Source organism: Parasteatoda tepidariorum, chromosome 1 (genome assembly GCF_982258835.1).
Source record: "Parasteatoda tepidariorum strain Cologne lab strain chromosome 1, Ptep-v5.0, whole genome shotgun sequence".
In the NCBI taxonomy this organism is placed as follows: Eukaryota; Metazoa; Arthropoda; class Arachnida; order Araneae; family Theridiidae; genus Parasteatoda; species Parasteatoda tepidariorum.
The window spans coordinates 32,207,381-32,230,604 of NC_141755.1; the positions used below are offsets into that span (position 1 = coordinate 32,207,381).

Sequence of the window (23,224 nt, forward strand, 5' to 3'; positions counted from 1 at the left end):
ACATTGGTTCTAAAAATGAGCTGATCATTGACGTTTTGTTCGAGAGTTGAAAACAATGCTAGAGTTTATTGGGATTCTAACCATTTATTGAGTTGGTGTGCAATATTGAAGTTCGATTGGTTATTAATATAGAGTGATAACAAAAACATACTTTTATTTCTCAGTTAACGAACTAAATCGTAACTAGTCGTCGCTAAATAAGGATATAAGAAATCACTTATATTTTAAAAAGTAAAGCTCAAATTACACAGCACACGCTTAGACATTTTAAATATACAATTAATATTTTTAATGCATAAACGGATTTTCAGTTTTTAAAAGATTTATTTTGCTCAAATTAAAGTCTCACCTTCCTCAATCTGAACTTTTATTAAAAGGACTTATTCAACGCCTAAATTAAAAATTTGTTGTATTTAAAGTACAAATAATTTAATATGTTTTGTGTACTATAAATATTGGAAACTCATCCATTAACACAAATTGATCTGATGAGTTAGAAAAATAAATATGTTCATAGGAAAGAAATAATTATAAATTAAATTTGTTTCCGAACTCATTAATTCAACTGATTTGTACTGCACTTCTTTTTCATGAAAATACATTTTCCCAAACACAAAGAGTTGAAATTTTTTTTTAATAAAAATTCTTTATTAAAAAAAAAACAGTACAATAATGTAAGACAATCAAACAATTTCACTATCTAATTTCATCCGCCAGCGGAGTTCTTAGTTCTTAAATCACAATTCATGAAATATTTAATAAAATTCAATACACATTGCTAACAATTATTTTAGCAAAAATCAAACAAACATAAAAAGTTTCAATAAAGGAAAAACTTAATTAATTTGAACAAAAAAATCGCAAAATATTAATTAAACCAATACATGTCAACTACTAGCAAATCTTGTTTTATATAAATCAATTTTTCCACAACTTTCTTTTTCTGTAATACATTTTTTTAACAAAAGTAAAAAGAAATAAGTGCTGACATCTGTCGGATTTTTTTAATGATATTTACTTCCAATAAAACCTTATAAAAATAATTTGTTTTGTTTGATAGCGGTGACAAAGGATGGAAATTCTAGGAAACTATAAAAGAAAAAAAAAGAAAAAGCAATAGCTGAAATAATATATTGCGAAAATTATTTTTCATTAATTTCCCCATGAACCTTTATTATTTATTCACGTCATCTCATAACTTAAAAACGATTCAACATTTAGCTCACAAAGTATGAAAAGTAAACAGCAACCATTCAAAACTTAAATCTTAATGGTAATTTGAATAGTACCTTATGCCAAATGCCTTTGAGAATACATTTTTAATGAATTATAGCATGCAATTAAATTAAAGATAAACAATTGTTAATTAATAATATTAATAGTTTTTATTATCTAATGTGTATTGGAAATAAAAGTAAAAACTTCAATTATTACAACAACACAATTAAATATAATATTCACACAATTAAATATATATTTGACAGTTAAAAATAAGACATATGAGGAATTCTCTTGATACTGGGATTTCCTTTTTAATAGCAGTGAAGAGGAATTTTTTTATTTACGTAATTGTATTTTCGATCTCTCAATATAGTACGCAAATCATTAATTTGTATATTGTCCATACTAAATATTGTCCAAATTACTAAAAGTTAAACGAAAATATGCTATGAAATTTACTTTTTTGTTTTACAAACTGTGAATAACTGCATTAATTAGTTTATAATTATGAATAAAAACTAACCGAAAGGTCACTTTTTTTTATTATTTAGTGAAACAATTCAAAAACTGCTCTTTTTTTTTAAACATTATTAAAAAAGAGATTCTTCATCTTTTAATAAATAAGAAATCACCGCATCTAATTTTATTTAATCATTACTAAAATTTAACATAATTTAAGCCTGTGACGAAGGATAAATTTAGCTCTATCAAAAACTAGTATCACTTCTATAAGTCATATACTATTTTATTTCAGTTTCAATATTAAAATAAAATTACAAAGTGTAAATAGAATAGATTATTGATAACAAATAATTATTTACATAGTTTCTTTTACTTGTCTGCGTCGTCATTACTTTAAAATTTAGTGGCCAATATTCATTTCCTAAGACATCAAAACCTTGTTTCAAAAAATCGTACAAAATGGTTTCTAAAAAAATTTATATGAATGAAAATCTCGCACAAATCATCATAAATTATTTTTAAGTATTTGTGGTACTTACATTGCCCTATTTATTCCGTGTTCGATTATTTCCATCCCTTTAATTTTTTTCCCTCCGATTTTTGATAATGCTCATCAAAGTAGGGAGTACTGTATTATTCCCAAATTGGAATTGTTCATTGTTGATGTCAAACTTTCTTTCAATATTTTTGTCTTCTCCCTCCCATTTGTCACAGTGTCATACTTCACCATACCTCCTCCCCCCTTTGTCATGTGTCGCACTGTATTGAGTACATTTTGAATTTGTTTCGTCATTATCCTTGTTTTCGATAATCATTGTTTCCTTTGACGTATCTCTTATTTATTTAACTTAATATGTAATGGAATAGTCAGATTTTATAACCAAAACAATATCGTAATACACAATATAGAATTGTAAAAGGAATTGGTACTCATTCTAATGTGTAGGAGAATCCATAATAAGAAATCTAATTTATTCGTGTAATTAAAAATAATACACAATATGGATTGAAAAAGTAATTGGTACTCATTCTAATGTGTATTAAAATCCACAATAAGAAATTTAATATTTTCGTGCAATTAAATATAATACACAATATAGGATTGAAAAAGTAATTGGTACTCATTCTAATATGTATTCAAATCCATAATAAGAAATTTAATATATTCGTGTAATTAAAAATAATGCACAATATGGGATTGAAAAAGTAGTTGGTACTCATTCTAATGTGTATTAAAATCCATAATAAGAAATTTAATATATTCGTGTAATTAAATATAATACACAATATAGGATTGAAAAAGTAATTGGTACTCATTCTAATGTGTATAAAAATCCCTAGTAAGAAATTTTATATATTCGTGTAATTAAAAATAATACACAATATGGGATTGAAAAAGTAATTGGTACTCATTCTAATGTGTATTCAAATCCATAATAAGAAATTTAATATATTCGTGTTATTAAAATTTAAAATGATGCTGCTTCAAAAAAAAGTAGGTAAACCTAATATTTTACAAATAACAACAATTTTCGTTTTTTTAATTCGTATAATACCACTATTAAGTAAAGGGTTTAGGGCAGTATTGTAAAAAACAGTTTCTTAGTTTTTTTTTTTCTTTTTTTTTTCCTTTTTTTTTTGGACAGGTATTTTACAAGTTAGAAGGATTTCCACTAGATTACAACACAATGCACCGACACATCTTGTTGTACGCAGTTAAATTGCAGTGTATTTCGCTGAATACGTTTTCTTGAAGAAATTTAAAATGTGACTTTTCATTATATTGTACCAAGCCCTTCATATATATATTAATGCTAGTATACGAATTTAAAAATCAGAAATACATATATATAAAATTAATGTAAAAAAAAAATACCAATAAAAATTTAAAATAGAGATATTCTTAAACAAATTACTCTTAAACTGTCATGTAATCTTCAGGGTTAATTGCTCCTTGATCTATGGGTTCACTACGACGTCGAAACTTAAAAAGTTTTCTAAACTTGATATCACGAGGCTTAGTAACAGATCTATGATTCGTTCCAAAAGTCCGATTAGCAGAACTAATGAATCGATTACGAGGTTTAGGCTCTTCCTCGGGTTTCCTCACAACATGGCAATCATGGTCAAAACTTTTGTTTTTCGAAACAGAAAACGAGCCATGTCTGCGACTTGGGACATTTTTCACTTGATACTCTTCGTTATCTTTAATTTTATCCAACTGTGACGATGACAGAGAAAAAGTGCGATTGAGAAAATTGCCAATCGAACAACGTCTTTGAGAAGAGTTGTCTTGCTTGACTTTCCCTGCACCTGATACGGGAGGCATGGGAAAGGCGTGCATGTTTCGTGACTTGATGCTGGGGCTGGATATCCCAGAATCCAATGAGTCGGAGTGCTCCGAATCGCAATCTGACGTCCAGCGTCTAGATGCCAGCTCGTCGATGATATCCTGAGGTAATCCCAAATCGGATATGGACTGGTAATACGAACTGAAACTGCAAGATGGATTTCTGTTCTCCGTAGTTTTGTCAATGCGCAATTCTGGCAGACTTCGAGCGCGGAAACAACCATAGGATGTATCCTTTTGTTTTTGTGGCTTCTTATCACCCTCAGAATCTGCTTGCACAATAACTGGTTGAGCTCTAGACACGACACCGTGGTCCTTCATGTATTCATCTAGGGCATAGGAAAATCTCTTATCCAATGGCGGTGGAACTTTCCCACGTCTTACAGATAAATTTGTCGTAGCGGATCGTGACTTTTGGTTGCAGTCCTGGTGCCGCCTATAATCCCAATCGACTTTAGACAAAATAGTTTTGAGGGATTCAATTTGCAATCCCTGAAAGCGGATGTACTGATCTTTTTCTTTCAATAATGATTCTATATGTTTTTGTTCCCTGCGTAGTTGTGCTTCGACGTAAAATAGGCGAGAGGCAAGCTCCTTCGTAAGCCGATCCCGTTCGATTTTTAAATCCCTTATCACCTGACTTTGCCACTGAATTTGCTTTCTGAGATCTAACATCATATAGTTGTTTTGTATGCGGTGTAGCTGGGGTGCTTCTGCTATCCTACATGGGGACTTCGGCCTTGAAGGTTGGGATTCCGCTTCCAATCCCCTGAACACGCACGCGTTGGGGTGTTGCTGGGGTGAATCAGTTAGTCTGCATGGAGACTTGGGTCTTGCAGTTTGAGATTCCATTTCTATACCTCGAAACATACACCCACTGGGGTGTTGCTGTGGTGAATCAGTAAATCTGCATGGAGACTTGGGTCTTGGTGGTTGGGATTCCATTTCCATACCTCGAAACATACACCCACTTGGGTGCTGTTGGGGAGAATCGGTAAATCTGCATGGAGATTTAGGCCTTGGAGGTGGAGGTTGAGAATCCACTTCTACTCCTCGAAACATACACCCGCTAGGGTGTTGCTGGGGAGAATCGGTAAATCTGCATGGAGACTTAGGCCTTGGAGGTTGAGATTCTACTTCCGATATTCGACAACTCATCTGAAATATAAAATTAAATTATTAGAAATTTTGAAGGACGAATAACTGGAACTTAATTCGTGTAACAAAGATATATAACAAAAATAAATAGATATAGATATATATAGATATAGATATATATAGATATAAATATATATATAGATATAGATATATATAGATATAAATATATATATAGATATAGATAGTAATATATAATATATAGATATAATATAGTAATATATAATATATAGTTATATATATAGATATAATAGCTGAACTCTAATATAAATTATGATTATAATAGCGTTATTATTAAATATTATCAAAAACTAATTATAAATTATGTTGTTTTTAATAAAAAAAGTAACATTTGCTACCAAATGACACTTGTAATTTAACGTTAACCAATAATTCTGAAATTCTGAATTTGATTTGCGAATCAAAATTTATTAAAGGTAGCCAGACTGTTTTCGCGGACTGCATGCGCTATGGGAAATATCGATAATTTTATCGACTACAATATTTCTCCCTCTTAATGTCACTCCAAATCCCGAAAAAAACCTTCGAAAAAAATTTTCAAAAGGGTCTTTAATACCTTAAAATGATGTACCCAAAGATTCGAGAGCAGGAAAAATATCTAAATATTTGAATTGTGAACATTATTCACACTGCCTGCTACACTAATTGCGTAGGTCCTGAAAACTTCAAAAGTATGTTTTTCAAAGCTACATTTTTAAGTGATCCAAACTTATATCTTAAACAAATCTTTATCGATTGACTTCAAATAAAAACTGCATACCTAAAAATCACATTATTTACTGAAGTACTTAATTTCAATTAATTGAGTCGTGTTGGCTCAGGGCGTTAGCCTCACAAAGAGGAACCAGCCACTGCTAGTTCGAATACCAGCAGTTTCTGGTTGATACGAATTCTGCTCCAGACGAGCACCGACGACAGTGCTAACGCAAAATATCATGGGTTAAAATCCCCTGGCCGTCAGGTTAACAGTGGGAGATTTTCTTGGCTTTTCTCTCCATGCGTGTTAGTTCCATCAAAAAGGCCTCTACGAAGGCTAGTTTATCCCAATGTTTGATCCAGAAGTTACCTTGTCTTCAGTGTTGGGTTCAAAATTACAGGGCTGTGGAATTGAACATTGATAGTCGTAAACTCAGAATCCGGTCGGCTGTTTAACGCTGGTTATAAAATGAAATAAAACATCTTTTAAGTTGTTGCATAGTTTTTTTTTTTTCTTTTTTTTTTTTTGTTAAACTCTTTAGAAAGATCGATCAAAAAACGGTTTGATCAAAGAAAAGTCTTTTTTTTTCTTTGTATCACTCTAAAAAAAAAACTAATTCTTATAACCGTCCACTAGTTGTATATTAAGAAAGCCTTTTTTCAGCATTTTGATTTATTCTATTGTCTTGCTAAAAAAAAAAATCTTGATTCTTTCCCCTTCTACAGTAAACAAACCCCTTTATGGTAATCTTGTTATTTATTTTTGTAAACATTACAAGTTATTAATTAAACGACACTCTTTAATCCTACACTATTTCAATAGACTCGGATAAATATTTGCATACAGGTCTTTCATCTTTCAATCAGCCATAAATATACCACTCTAATCCTAACAATAACAAATCAAATCTACATCAGTTTAAATAACAAGACACCAACCCTAATAAAAAAACTCGATACAACTCAGATAACCAATAAACGTCATTATCTGCCGGAAAGCCTTTCATTTGCTTTCAATGGCAGAGTCCCGAAACAATATGGTCCTGCGTGACCGAAATATCAAATACCTCAGCACAATTAGGTAGTTAATTAGTTCACGGGCCGCGACCCGTCACTCTTGGCATCAAAATTGGCACATATACTTTTCCTTCTCACCAACTTCATTCTGTTTCAATGTCACGTCGCCAAACTTCGTGCCCGGAAGCAGCCTTGCGCGTTGAGAAAACTAGGATAACATCTGCATTTAGTTTTCCATCGGAAGAGATCCCTTAAGTAAAAGGCAAAGGTTGTACGCCTAATGGATATGAAACGTGGAATGAGTCATATAATGGCGATAACGTATTAATTGGCGAATCATTTTAGATTTGAGGTCGGATATGTTATAAGTAGTTGGCGATAACCGATTTGAATCGAGGACACGACGGGATATTTGTTCCTATTTATTTCTGCATATTGTTTATTTAAAAATTATAAATAATTAATCTGTTTTATTCATGTATGCAGTAATATAATCAGTTACACAGAAATAGAAACATTTGCGATGATTCTGATAGTCTATTTTTGGATTTATAAAGCTTATTATTTCGTTAATGACTTGCATTAAGACAATAATAAATTTCTACGTTGAAGTTCTTTTATCAATTTCCTCTAACAATAAAATATTTATTGTTAGGTTTAAGTGCGCACGATGATCCTCCTTAAGTGTTTCAATATTAACTTCTTCCTGCAATTTAAAAATATTTTAAAGGTAAATGATCTGTATTAAGCTTTGCTTCAATGGTGCCGACAGTTGTGCATTTGAAGCACCAGATTTGTTGCAAATCTCTTTAGAATTACAGATTTGTATAAAGAACAAACAAGCATTTTGCTCTCTATATTCAAAAAGGCGAAATAAATTTTTAATTTTTTAACCCTTTCACACCTGGTGAGGGGAGAAAGCAGCTCAAATTTCACTGAATTCTCGCAATTATCTAATTAATTTTAGAAGAGCCGTAGTGGCTCAGGGGATAGAGCGTTCGCCATCCAATAAGGTGAACCGGGTTCGAATACCAGCGATGATTGATCGATTCGAATTCCACAACCGGCTTGCACCGTGCTGACTTAAAATATTCTCAGTGGTAGACGGATCATAGGTTAGAGTTCCCTTGCCATGGAAGGTTTTCGTGGTTTTCCTCTCCATGTAACGCAAATGCAGGTTAGTTCCAGCAAAAAGTCTTCCGCGACGTCACATTTCTCCCAATACTTGATTCAGGAGCTCCCTTGTCTTCTGGATTGGGTTCAAAATTACAAGGCTACGGAGTTAAACATTACTAGTCATAAACCCAAAATTGGGTCGATTGTTCAACGACGGTTATAAAATTCGGTTATAAAATTCATTTCAGATAGATTTTTGTTTTCGCTTGAAAGTATTACAGTGCTAAGTGGTATTGTAAATTAAATATCACGATATATCGTCAGAAAATATGGATATTTCCCTATACATTGCTATTCACTATACATCCTTATATTTAACATTATTTTGATTTGTTTTTACATTACTTTATTATTTACATAAGCTGAATTTATCGTAATTCAAAATAATATTGTATTCGATGAATTACAGTTAACGGTAGTTTTCTTATTATTATTGTATGCAATATATTTTGATATTGATCACGATCTTATTATTATAAGTAATAATCGCGACTGTATTGCATTAGATATTTATGGTTTTCAATCACTATCTCGATATTATCATTGTTGAAATTCGTCATTAAGTATGTATTCACAATACACCTTGAAAAAATCTAAATATTTATCGTTCTGCTCTCGTGATTTATGCTTCTTTGTTATCTAAATTTTTATTATGGTTTTTGCTCACTTTTGCTAATTAACATTTATTTTTTCAAAAATTGTCATTTAGAGTTTAGTTAAAAACATGAGAAGGTCACAATGCTTTTTTTATCTAAGTTTTTAACTATATCACTGGTTACGATTTTTGTTTTTATAAATTGTCTAAATCTAAAGTGGAATTCTTTTACTTTTTGGAAAAAAGTAAAAATAAAATAGAAGAGCAACAGTTCGAATTTTCTTTAAATAAATTTCTCATTTCAATGCTATTTTTATTAAGAGGTAAATACAAATATCTAAAAAATTCAAGTGTTGAAGGGTTAAAATCTTAATATATTTATAAAACTCCCGTTGAAATCTAACAGCAAAAAAAAAAAAAAAAACAATATTTTTATAACTCAAATTTAAAATTGAACAAATGAGTAGTATTAATTATAAAATAAAGTCGAATTTACTAATATTTTTATATTATTTTAATTAAAATCATTACGCTATGTTTCAAAAGCTTCAATAAAACAAAGGTGTGGTATTACTAATTACCCCAATAAGTTCCTTGAACTAAAAAAATTATTCATTGACAATTTAATATCCAATAACAAATTATATAACTTGATAATCTTGTTTCATCGTTGTTGATTTCTATAGTCTATTTTTGTCACTGTCGATTGAACCGTTTACTTAATTATTCACGAATTCAGTTTATATAAACATTTCAAATAAGAAAGCAAATAAAATAAACCTATAAAAAAATAGGATTACATCGCGTGCTACTAAACTAAAACAATGAGCGAAATGACAGAAATAAATCATTCAATGATATATAATTAAATGAGACATGTTCCAGATCTGCAATACAATATTTAAACTGCGAAGTTATTGAATGATTTTATCAATGTGGAACACCAGTGACCCTGCGCTTGTATTTTTTAATAAATGAATGTAACAAGCGAGAGATTTCAAGAACTTAAGATTCGTATCATAACGAATTATTATATCAAAACAAAATATTAAGTTTTAGAGATGAACTTAAACAATAGAACAGGCTGAGCATACGATTTTATCTAATACAATAGTTTCAATTTTAAATATATCATTGTTATTAATAGTTCTATTTCGCGAAATGAAAATGGAATAATTTTTTTTAATAAATTTCATTGGATTGAAATTGTATAGCATTTAATAACGTTCGGTAGTGCAATGCGCAAAAAAATAGCCTTTGAATAATTTTTATCTATCCTAACGGTTCGATGAGGTGACTTTAAAATAACTAATTAATTACTGCTGAAGATTTTTTTTAGTTACGAAATTAGTCACAAAATCGTACTTTCTCTAAATAAACATGCCTTTTTCTCGACGGATTTAGATTTTTGACCTGCAAAATATCAGGGGTAGCCGCTAGGGTCGTAATACTTTCGTCAGGGAGGAGTCTAATTTAGTTTATTTAGTAAAAGTACGTTTTTGTGTCTAATTTCGTAATTTACAAATTCTTAAGGGCTAATTAATTAGCATATTTGAAGTCACCCCCACGAACCATTAGGATTAAGTAAATGAACGTGAAGACCCGATCATTAGATCAAAAGTTATTCAGGGTGGTCCATTTACTTTTTGCGCACTGTACATTTTAGCGCTTTATGCTATACAAACCTCCCACTCGTTTAAAAAATATCTTATTTGAGTTTTTGTACATGAATGCTGCCTAATCAAAGTAATTTAGAATATTATTTCAGCTTCCTATAAAGAATTTTTATTAAAATTTGAACATCGCCAATTTTTTTTTTCAAAAGTGTAGTCATATTTTGGACCCCAACAGTAAGTATGTAAAAAGTATACATTTATTATCGCTGATCATAATTTTCCCGATTTATGAAACCGCCTATTAATGAAATAAAAATTTAACTTCATGATCATTTAAAAATTAGATTTGATAATATTTAGTTTTTATTCAGTATAATATTTAGTTTTTACTTAGAGAACATAATAAAAACTTGCTTCTCGACAAAATTAACAGCGACTAACGAAGCTTCATATACTCTATTATATTTCTTTTGTGTTTGAAATGTTGATGTCTTTTTCCATGAAGAGTAGTTTTTTTATGTATTTATTTAATTTCCGTCACGGACACCCTGATTCAGAATACTTCAAAAAATTTTTAATAACTAGATAAAAATCCTTTTGAAGAAGAAAAGAAAAATGAGTTTTCAATAAAAAAAATTATTCTATGCATTCTGAACATTAACTGAAGAAAAAAAAGATTTTTATTATGTCACAAAAAAGAAACAAATATATTTTAAATTTTTACGCAAGCCTTGCATACTAGAATTCGAAAAAATCAGAAAATCCAAACACATTTTTCATATTATATACTTAAAAGAAAAAAACGCAGTTTAAAGTAGTATTATTAAAAGAAATAAAACAAACAATTCAAATTTGGTTTTTAATGCTCTTAAAAAGACGCAAAATTGAATTAATTAAAAAAAATTAATAGCTGGAGTGAATACAATTATTAAGGTTGGTTTTGATTTTAGTATTCAAATCCTGACCGTCGGTTACTAAAAAAGTAATTTTCTTAAATATCTCATTTTTCTATGAGAGGGAAATCTGTATATTTATCAAGATTCATGCTATTTAAACTGAATAAAAATTAATAGATCACCAATTGAGTCATAATAAGTTTTCTAAAAAAATTAATTAAAAATAAAAGCTATTTTGTGCATAAATACGTTAATTGTAAAACCGAAGATTCTGCAGTTGATTATCAATATGTTTCTGAGATCTCTGACATTTTTTATTCTAAACTGGCGGCATAAAAGTTCACAAATGTAGGCCTCTCTCCAAAACTAAGTAACAAATACTTGACTGCTGCTACCGGTGTATATTTGGAAATATCTGGGAACCGAACCGATATTTTATTATGTTTTGAACAGTTTAAAAAATTATCAACATATTTTTACCTTTTAAATACTATATTTCAGATCCTAAACTGTTTCTAAATATTCCATTTCACTCTTAAAAAAATGCATTCACAATGCTCGGGTAGCGCAATCTCTAAAAGCATCGCTTACTCCTGGAGAGTTGGGTGTCCTGAGTTCGATCCTGGAAGCCGACTAAACAACAGGCATGACATCCGCAGCAAGACGCAATAAAATTTGGGAGGGCTTTCAGTCAACAAGTCCTCTTTTTGATTGTGCTGTGAAAGTTTGGTGATAGGTGTACCAGCTCAGGCGCTGTCTACGTCCTCTAGCCGGTGATAAAATTATGTAGCATTCCAACCATGACTGTTGAATGAAAGAGCACTAAAAAATGATACTAAGTGTTTCGTCATAAATTGTGTGTGCCCTGTCCTATACTTATATTTTGTGTGTTTTTGAGAATTTATACCTCACCAATTTTTCTTTGGTAACTAATATGAATTTATGGGTAACACTGATGAAAAAAAAGTAAAATCAAATAATAGTTTTATTTCAAATATTTACTATCCACATGGAAGAAAATGAAAAATATGTTTTTTTAGCAGATTTGGAGGCTTTGTCTCCAGCTCGCTTGCTAGCACCAATCCCCGCAATTGCTTCGCTTTCACACCATTGCTTTGTTTTGTTTTTTTAAAAATTAATTGTCAAAACTTAAATTTTATTCCGTCACTTTACTTTTTTCAACATACCGTCGTAATTTCAAGTTTTTAAATGTAATGCATTTTGTGCAGGAAAGCAAAATGTAACGTAAAACAAAAAAAAATTGGGGAAAATTATCATTACCCAAAACGCCAATTACGTCTAATTAATTTTGGTAATGAGTACTAACTGGATTAAAAAATGAGCAACATGAGCTATTTAAGAACTATAATCACCATATATGATTGACGCCAATGAAGCTTAATTAGTTCTGGTAATAGTCACAACTGGTATTACGGAAATTGATGCAGTTTTAATCGGTACCAAATGTACAAATATAGGTACAATGTATTATATTAGTATAATCGATGCCTCATAATGAGAAGCATAAATATACATACTGTAAAAAAGGTTTCTTACGGTCCCCCTCTGAAGGAAGAAAATCGGTACCAGAGAATATCATGTGATCGTGGTCAATTTTTACAATCGTGGGTTGATCTCAAGCAACAGCATCATAATAATGGATCTTTATTTTAATGGGATGAATACTAAACGCATGTTTTCCTTAATCAAATAAAGTAAAGTCACAGGCAAGGACAAAATATAACTATATATATGAAAATCTAATGATGGTGTCGCAGTTTTTCATTGTTGTCAATAAATTTTTATTGGTTGGATAATCACGTGGTAGGATCCAGTTTTCACACATTAATTTTCACATTCATTTGGTTGTCATGAGCATAAAATTGACATAAGTCATAAAGTTCTCCCATAAATAGTTTTGTTTTCCTAACTTAAAGGTCAAAATTTTCTATTTACTCTTACGATTGAACCAATTTTACTGTTTTTATTACGTTTTTGATATTGTTTGATTTCTAAATTAAGAGTTTAGGAGGATTGTTTTTATTATTATTATTATTATTATGTAATTCTGCGTTACATTTTTAGAAAAAGTTATTGAAATCGGTGTCTGATCTTAAAAACCATTTTACAATTATTATTTTTTGGTGCAAAATACATTAATACACTATTATGAATTATGGTTAAAGAGATTCGTTAAATGATTTAGAACTTAACTTTCAGCTTCGTGCACAAAGTGAAGGCGAAAATTGTATTTAAAATACAACCGTCCGTTTGGTGAACAAAAATATTAAATTACAGTTGTGAACTCACCAATTTTGTTATAACAATACACTTTTAATTTTAAATGTTATATCAAAAAATGATTACTTAAAAAAATGATTTATGTTCACTTATAGATCTTGATAGCTTTATAAAGGAAATATTTGAACGTGGGAAGTGGAGGCACAAGTGTTCCTTTTACAGGGTGCGCAGCCAAATTATTCAACGAAAAATAAGCACCTTTTAAGCACTTTTCAAGCACTCTAATAATATTTTTAAGCACTTTAAAAGAATATCATTATTAGGCAGGGTTGGAAAGTTTTTGACAATTGACGGTTTTATCTGGTTTTAACAGTCATGTCAAAAAAATTATTTTGTTTCTGACAATAGTCAAAATTTTTGAATCATGTAAATCGAATGGCGTTTTCATGAGCTACGGTCTGACGATGCACCGAAATAGATTGGGGGTGAATTAATTGTGAAAACGTTGAAACAATGGGAACATGGTCTTTCTGCATAATTCGTAGCGAAAATCAACATGTTGAAGGAAAAATCACAATTTGGAAAAGAGAAAATTAAGCACTTTTTACGAACACCCAATGGAAAAAGCACCTTTAAGAGCTTTCAAAAAACGAAGTGATGAAGGCGAAAATTGTATTTAAAATACAACCATCCGTTTGGTGAACAAAAATATTAAATTACAGTTGTGAACTCACCAATTTTGTTATAACAATACACTTTTAATTTTAAATGTTATATTAAAAAATGATTACTTAAAAAAATGATTTATGTTCACTTATAGATCTTGATAGCTTTATAAAGGAAATATTTGAACGTGGGAAGTGGAGGCACAAGTGTTCCTTTTACAGGGTGCGCAGCCAAATTATTCAACGAAAAATAAGCACCTTTTAAGCACTTTTCAAGCACTCTAATAATATTTTTAAGCACTTTAAAAGAATATCATTATTAGGCAGGGTTGGAAAGTTTTTGACAATTGACGGTTTTATCTGGTTTTAACAGTCATGTCAAAAAAATTATTTTGTTTCTGACAATAGTCAAAATTTTTGAATCATGTAAATCGAATGGCGTTTTCATGAGCTACGGTCTGACGATGCACCGAAATAGATTGGGGGTGAATTAATTGTGAAAACGTTGAAACAATGGGAACATGGTCTTTCTGCATAATTCGTAGCGAAAATCAACATGTTGAAGGAAAAATCACAATTTGGAAAAGAGAAAATTAAGCACTTTTTACGAACACCCAATGGAAAAAGCACCTTTAAGAGCTTTCAAAAAACGAAGTGATGAAGGCGAAAATTGTATTTAAAATACAACCATCCGTTTGGTGAACAAAAATATTAAATTACAGTTGTGAACTCACCAATTTTGTTATAACAATACACTTTTAATTTTAAATGTTATATTAAAAAATGATTACTTAAAAAAATGATTTATGTTCACTTATAGATCTTGATAGCTTTATAAAGGAAATATTTGAACGTGGGAAGTGGAGGCACAAGTGTTCCTTTTACAGGGTGCGCAGCCAAATTATTCAACGAAAAATAAGCACCTTTTAAGCACTTTTCAAGCACTCTAATAATATTTTTAAGCACTTTAAAAGAATATCATTATTAGGCAGGGTTGGAAAGTTTTTGACAATTGACGGTTTTATCTGGTTTTAACAGTCATGTCAAAAAAATTATTTTGTTTCTGACAATAGTCAAAATTTTTGAATCATGTAAATCGAATGGCGTTTTCATGAGCTACGGTCTGACGATGCACCGAAATAGATTGGGGGTGAATTAATTGTGAAAACGTTGAAACAATGGGAACATGGTCTTTCTGCATAATTCGTAGCGAAAATCAACATGTTGAAGGAAAAATCACAATTTGGAAAAGAGAAAATTAAGCACTTTTTACGAACACCCAATGGAAAAAGCACCTTTAAGAGCTTTCAAAAAACGAAGTGATGAAGGCGAAAATTGTATTTAAAATACAACCATCCGTTTGGTGAACAAAAATATTAAATTACAGTTGTGAACTCACCAATTTTGTTATAACAATACACTTTTAATTTTAAGGTATCTGCCTGCCTTAAAATGACCGATTTCATCAAATAATTCGAATTTCTGTTTTTTGCATGTTTGAAAAGAATGAACTCTTAGGATTCTAAAAATGCTTTGTTTTCAAAATTTCGATAATTAGAAGCAAAGTTATAGCTGATTTTGAAACCGGAAGTGAGATTCCGAAACACCGGAAGTGCACTGAAAACGTCAAAATTAATTGTAAACAATGTAGTTTTGAGCCAATAAGAATTTTTTTTTGCTTGAAACGCTATTAAAAATATTAATATTTTTTTTTATATATATAATATTAATTAAACGCATCTGGCAACAAATTATGTATAAACTTTTTAAAGGAAGTGAAATTGAATGGCATCAATTTTGATATTTATATTTTCTGTTTGCTATGATTTATTCAGCGTTCAAATTTGCCACGATCTTATTAAAAAAAGCTTTAATATTAAATTGACGGTAGTTTTAGTTGTTATTTAAGTACTTTTATTTCACTTTTTAGTTATAGTAAACAAATATGCTAACATAGTAAATCTTTTTTCAAAATTATGTACTGTAAAATTTTGTGTTTTCATAAGAAAGGCATATCTTATAATGTTTATTTTAAAATAATACAGTTTTTGTTTGAAATAAAGTTAAAAATAATATTAGTGTGTAGTATGAAGTTAATATTTTTAATCATGTAGTTGTGTATACAAAATACAGCGAAAATTAACGCGTCATTTTTGCCTGTTTTATGAAAATATATAAATATTTAACTATACTACATTCTAAAATGACTTAGGTATTGTTTGCCAATTGATTCTAACAACCTAAAACTGTTTTAGAAGGAGTTTGGTGGTAATTTGCTGTGAATTATTGCATATATAACAAACATTTTGAAAAAAAGAAAATCGCGGACTCGAGTTACTGTTTGTCGCTCAATAGAAAATTGGTTATAAAAAAAAAGATAATGAATTAAAATGCAAACTGTAAAAATCAAGAGCTACATAATGGGCTGAACTACAAATATTATTAAATTAAACCTAGTTGAATAAGTCTATGTAACTATTTTTGTTTAAGTAAATCTTTAAAAGCGTTTTCTGAAAAACTGTATTTTTCAATATTTTGATTCACGCCAGACACTCATACTCCAAAACTAATGGAAATTTTCTTATGAAATTTGGTAACAATGTTATAAACTATATATACTGTGTTTTGAACTAAAACTAAGTTTCAATTTAAATATTTGGTCATGTTACATGTATATAAACATAAAAAACTATTGAAAAAAAAAGAAAAAATTGCTGTTTTTCTAGATTTTAGCACTTAATTTGGGTAATTTTTAAAATTTTCATAAACCTTTAGTTCAGAACACAGATAAGGGTCAAAATAATCTGTACAGAAAAAGAAATTGTATTTTATTCATTTAAATTAAGTGCATGGTGTCTGGCGTAAGCTCTAAATTTCGCTCATTTTAGGCTTAATTTTTCAAATATTTTAAAAACTATGCGATATTCAAAAATATTTCTCCTTGTTTATATCATTTTATGTCACACATGAACCAATAACGCATATGTTTCAGAAAAAAAATTAATTTTTAAAAAAAATTTCATCGTACCCAGGCAGTCGCCTTAAATGTTATATCAAAAAATGATTACTTAAAAAAATGATTTATGTTCACTTATAGATCTTGATAGCTTTATAAAGGAAATATTTGAACGTGGGAAGTGGAGGCACAAGTGTTCCTTTTACAGGGTGCGCAGCCAAATTATTCAACGAAAAATAAGCACCTTTTAAGCACTTTTCAAGCACTCTAATAATATTTTTAAGCACTTTAAAAGAATATCATTATTAGGCAGGGTTGGAAAGTTTTTGACAATTGACGGTTTTATCTGGTTTTAACAGTCATGTCAAAAAAATTATTTTGTTTCTGACAATAGTCAAAATTTTTGAATCATGTAAATCGAATGGCGTTTTCATGAGCTACGGTCTGACGATGCACCGAAATAGATTGGGGGTGAATTAATTGTGAAAACGTTGAAACAATGGGAACATGGTCTTTCTGCATAATTCGTAGCGAAAATCAACATGTTGAAGGAAAAATCACAATTTGGAAAAGAGAAAATTAAGCACTTTTTACGAACACCCAATGGAAAAAGCACCTTTAAGAGCTTTCAAAAAACGAAGTGATGAAGGCGAAAATTGTATTTAAAATACAACCATCCGTTTGGTGAACAAAAATATTAAATTACAGTTGTGAACTCACCAATTTTGTTATAACAATACACTTTTAATTTTAAATGTTATATCAAAAAATGATTACTTAAAAAAATGATTTATGTTCACTTATAGATCTTGATAGCTTTATAAAGGAAATATTTGAACGTGGGAAGTGGAGGCACAAGTGTTCCTTTTACAGGGTGCGCAGCCAAATTATTCAACGAAAAATAAGCACCTTTTAAGCACTTTTCAAGCACTCTAATAATATTTTTAAGCACTTTAAAAGAATATCATTATTAGGCAGGGTTGGAAAGTTTTTGACAATTGACGGTTTTATCTGGTTTTAACAGTCATGTCAAAAAAATTATTTTGTTTCTGACAATAGTCAAAATTTTTGAATCATGTAAATCGAATGGCGTTTTCATAAGCTACGGTCTGACGATGCACCGAAATAGATTGGGGGTGAATTAATTGTGAAAACGTTGAAACAATGGGAACATGGTCTTTCTGCATAATTCGTAGCGAAAATCAACATGTTGAAGGAAAAATCACAATTTGGAAAAGAGAAAATTAAGCACTTTTTACGAACACCCAATGGAAAAAGCACCTTTAAGAGCTTTCAAAAAACGAAGTGATGAAGGCGAAAATTGTATTTAAAATACAACCATCCGTTTGGTGAACAAAAATATTAAATTACAGTTGTGAACTCACCAATTTTGTTATAACAATACACTTTTAATTTTAAATGTTATATCAAAAAATGATTACTTAAAAAAATGATTTATGTTCACTTATAGATCTTGATAGCTTTATAAAGGAAATATTTGAACGTGGGAAGTGGAGGCACAAGTGTTCCTTTTACAGGGTGCGCAGCCAAATTATTCAACGAAAAATAAGCACCTTTTAAGCACTTTTCAAGCACTCTAATAATATTTTTAAGCACTTTAAAAGAATATCATTATTAGGCAGGGTTGGAAAGTTTTTGACAATTGACGGTTTTATCTGGTTTTAACAGTCATGTCAAAAAAATTATTTTGTTTCTGACAATAGTCAAAATTTTTGAATCATGTAAATCGAATGGCGTTTTCATAAGCTACGGTCTGACGATGCACCGAAATAGATTGGGGGTGAATTAATTGTGAAAACGTTGAAACAATGGGAACATGGTCTTTCTGCATAATTCGTAGCGAAAATCAACATGTTGAAGGAAAAATCACAATTTGGAAAAGAGAAAATTAAGCACTTTTTACGAACACCCAATGGAAAAAGCACCTTTAAGAGCTTTCAAAAAACGAAGTGATGAAGGCGAAAATTGTATTTAAAATACAACCATCCGTTTGGTGAACAAAAATATTAAATTACAGTTGTGAACTCACCAATTTTGTTATAACAATACACTTTTAATTTTAAATGTTATATCAAAAAATGATTACTTAAAAAAATGATTTATGTTCACTTATAGATCTTGATAGCTTTATAAAGGAAATATTTGAACGTGGGAAGTGGAGGCACAAGTGTTCCTTTTACAGGGTGCGCAGCCAAATTATTCAACGAAAAATAAGCACCTTTTAAGCACTTTTCAAGCACTCTAATAATATTTTTAAGCACTTTAAAAGAATATCATTATTAGGCAGGGTTGGAAAGTTTTTGACAATTGACGGTTTTATCTGGTTTTAACAGTCATGTCAAAAAAATTATTTTGTTTTTGACAATAGTCAAAATTTTTGAATCATGTAAATCGAATGGCGTTTTCATAAGCTACGGTCTGACGATGCACCGAAATAGATTGGGGGTGAATTAATTGTGAAAACGTTGAAACAATGGGAACATGGTCTTTCTGCATAATTCGTAGCGAAAATCAACATGTTGAAGGAAAAATCACAATTTGGAAAAGAGAAAATTAAGCACTTTTTACGAACACCCAATGGAAAAAGTACCTTTAAGAGCTTTCAAAAAACGAAGTGATGAAGGCGAAAATTGTATTTAAAATACAACCGTCCGTTTGGTGAACAAAAATATTAAATTACAGTTGTGAACTCACCAATTTTGTTATAACAATACACTTTTAATTTTAAATGTTATATCAAAAAATGATTACTTAAAAAAATGATTTATGTTCACTTATAGATCTTGATCGTAAGGGAAATATTTAGAAGTGGGAAGGAGAGGCACAAGCGTTCTTTTTCGAACATATATTTTTAGTTGAGTAATTTCAACTGTTTTCTGCCAAGAAACAGCAATTATTGCGAAGCAATCATCGAGGTTGGTGAGCGTCAGCGAACAGGGGGCTTAGCCCCCTAGCATAACAATAAATTTAGAAAATGGAATTATTTTATCTTTTTTAATTGCATTGGTATAAGTATTTCAGTTCTGGGTAGGATTTCGGTAGGGATGCTCAGTATTTATATATTGGTTCCTTACTTTTTCTCACCCAGTACGATGAGCTAGCATGTCGTAAAAGAATTATGAGATAAAAATTATTTATAAAATTTTCAGAAAAAAAATTTTAAATTGGAAAAAGGGTACGTACTACGATAGAAAAAGTAGATTCAAAAGCAACAGAACAAAACGTTACTGAAATTAGGCCAATGGCTTGAATTTGTTAATTTTTTAAAAAAAAAAAATAAAGAATTCCAATTAAGTTTTGTTTGTTAAAGAAGGAACAACATTTTTCCGTCGACAAACTTTTCATAAACAAATCCTTTATTCTGATATATACATTTGGGGAAGTTGTTTTAATTTTCTCTTATAATTGGTTATTTATATTAAATAATGCAACTCCTTGAATTTCGAAATCTTTCTTATGAAAAGATTATGAAAATTCTTGTGTTTTGGTAATTGCATCACAGCATAATTACCGCTGCTTTAAAATAAAATAAAAATTACTCAAAAATTTTTGTTGTTATGAAAATAAGAAAACTAAGCGAAATATTTAACTGAATATAAGACATTTGGGAATATCATTTTCCTCAAGAATGGAATACGCACGCGCAGACTAAAAAGATTAATGTAAAGCAGTACCTAAGCCTCCATATATTTTTAACTTAGATTTAAAAAAATTTCATTTCTTTTAAATAAAAATGTCCATGCTTTAATTTGGCTCTTTGGTTATTAGCGTTTAAATTTTTTGTAAAAAATTCTAAATTCAAACATTTTTATTATATTTCACATTTACGAAATAAAACCTATAATTGTTTCATTAGTTTCTTAAGAACAAATGTAACCAAAATAACTAAATATAAATTTTGCAATCTTCACATTTATGTTTTATAAGGAATATATTTTAAATTTTGAAGAAAAAAAAATATGAAAAAATAATTACAGAAAAAAGAGCCTTCAAAGTTTTAAGATCATTTGAAATTCAAGATGAAGGAATAAACCAATGCCAGAAATTTTGCGTTGTGAAACCAAATTTGTGGGCTCACACCCGTTGTTTAGTTCTCAATGAGAAAAACACATAAATTTTTACCTCCATTGAAAAGATAATTAATCTCATTATGTCATAAAGTAATAAAAATACAGTTATGATTTTAGAAATAATTTTTTGATTTAGGCTCTCTTAAACCATACTAGTTTACTTTACTAATTATCATCTGAGCAACAAAGAAAACTACAATTATACCATAACTATCAAGTATACACCGAAGAGCCATTGCATTATGACCACCCTCCATCTGTAACAATGGGCTCGCCCAGGTTTTCATAATTTCACGCCCAGGAACAATGTTTTCATGGGGCACATTAGGACCCATAATCCTCATAGAACAATCCATGACGTCTGTAAGCTACTTGAACATAGTTGCGGACCAGGTTCACCCATTCATGGCAACAGTTTTTCCTCGGGGGAGGGTGTTTACCAACAGGATAATGCACCATGTCATAAGGGTCGAATCGTCATGGATTGGTTCGAGGAACATTCCAGTGACTTTCAAGTCATGTCTTGGCCCTCAAATTCACCTGACCTTAATCCAATAGAACATTTGTGGTCCTACTTGGAAAACCAAATTCGTGCTGCCACGCTTCCCCCTCGCAATGTGAGGGAATTGCAGGACCAGTTGGTGAGCGCTTGGTACCAAATACCTCAGAGTACCTATCAGCACCTTGTGGAATCAATGCCACGGTGGGTGCTAGCAGTTTTGAGGGCTAAAGGTGGTTCTACATGTTATTAGCAGGGTGGTCATAATGTAATGGCTCTTCGGTGTATGTTGAAAGCATGAACAATTACATCTAAATTCGAATAAATCATTTACTGTTATAATAACAGTATTGTATAATCATTTATTTTAATGAAACCAGATTTTCATTAAGGCCCACTTGAAAAACGAAATTATTTTTAAGATCCACTGTTATATTTTGTATAAACTTGAGTGATAAAATTAATAGAAACAGAGATTTATTGAAACAGGCCACGAATTTTAAGAATTCCCTGCTTAATCAAAAACCAGTTACAAAATAAACTATAAAGGTTGTTTTTCAAAGGCTCCGTCGTTATATGAAATGATGCTTTTTCGCGAATAATATGCTGTTCTTATAACAGCTGTGAGTTTGCAACTGTTACATATGGCTGTTAGGTCAAGTTTAGTCTATCAAAAACCAGCGTGCTTTACGTTTATTTTGAAAATGGTGCAGCGTCCATATGGGGAAAAACCACAGTTTTGTAAAAAAGAAAAGCGTTTGTGGTCAAATTTCTTAATACTCAAAAACTTACTCCAAGGCTGCAGTACCTGGGCTCATAAAAATTTGCAAAAACTAAGAATACGGCGGTGATTTTGATAATTTTCATCCAGGTGGGAAAATGTCACCAGATTAGCAATTTTTAAAAAAGTTTAATAACATTTAAGATATTTGAGTTATATGTCTGGTCTAAAGCTTAGATTCACGGCAAGATTATATATATAATTTAAAATTATCGCATTGCTTCAAGTGTAAGACACTTAAACCTCTTTTTCCTTGGTGACAGAGCTTCGAAAAACAGCGTTAAGCTTAGGTCGGATTATACAGCGTGATCCATTATTGATGCCTTATCGAACATGCATTTTGCTAAAAGTCAAGCCACGATGTCTAACGTTCATATACATAAAATTTGGCACAAAAAATGAATCCCAAAAAGTTCGTTAAAATTAAAGCAACCCATTAAAGAATTATGTTAAAATGAAAATAATTTTTAAAAAAGAAAAATTGAAAATAGATTTTGATATTCGGTTGTATAACCTTGAGTTAATATTGACTAAAAAATAAGCCATACATTTATCGAGTAAGGGATTCGGTGAGATTAAAAATTAAATAATGACGAAAATATTATGAAGAATATAATTTGGCTTGCCAATATAGCTTATGAAAAATAATTCATTAAATACCAGTCCAAAGTTGTCTTATAAACTAATAATATGTATCCCCTATTTCAACAGCTAAATTAATTAGTTTTAAGTTCTGAATAATAAACAAATAATATTATTAAAGCTTCTCTTAGAAAAGCTAAAGAT

General features: G+C 30.1%; 1 protein-coding gene across 2 annotated transcripts in view; it reads right to left on the reverse strand.

Moving 5' to 3' along the window:
* Window positions 1–3,289: 3,289 nt before the first annotated feature.
* Window positions 3,290–23,224, reverse strand: part of LOC107439637 (uncharacterized) — a 42,707-nt gene continuing 22,772 nt past the window's right edge. Inside the window, exon 3 of one of the 2 annotated variants that reach the window (XM_016052303.4) lies at window positions 3,290–5,191. In XM_016052303.4, the coding sequence (XP_015907789.1) occupies window positions 3,602–5,191 (1,590 nt within the window). In that variant the 3' untranslated portion in view covers window positions 3,290–3,601. The remainder of the gene's footprint in view (window positions 5,192–23,224) is intronic. The other variant, XM_016052302.4, reaches the window with a different exon arrangement.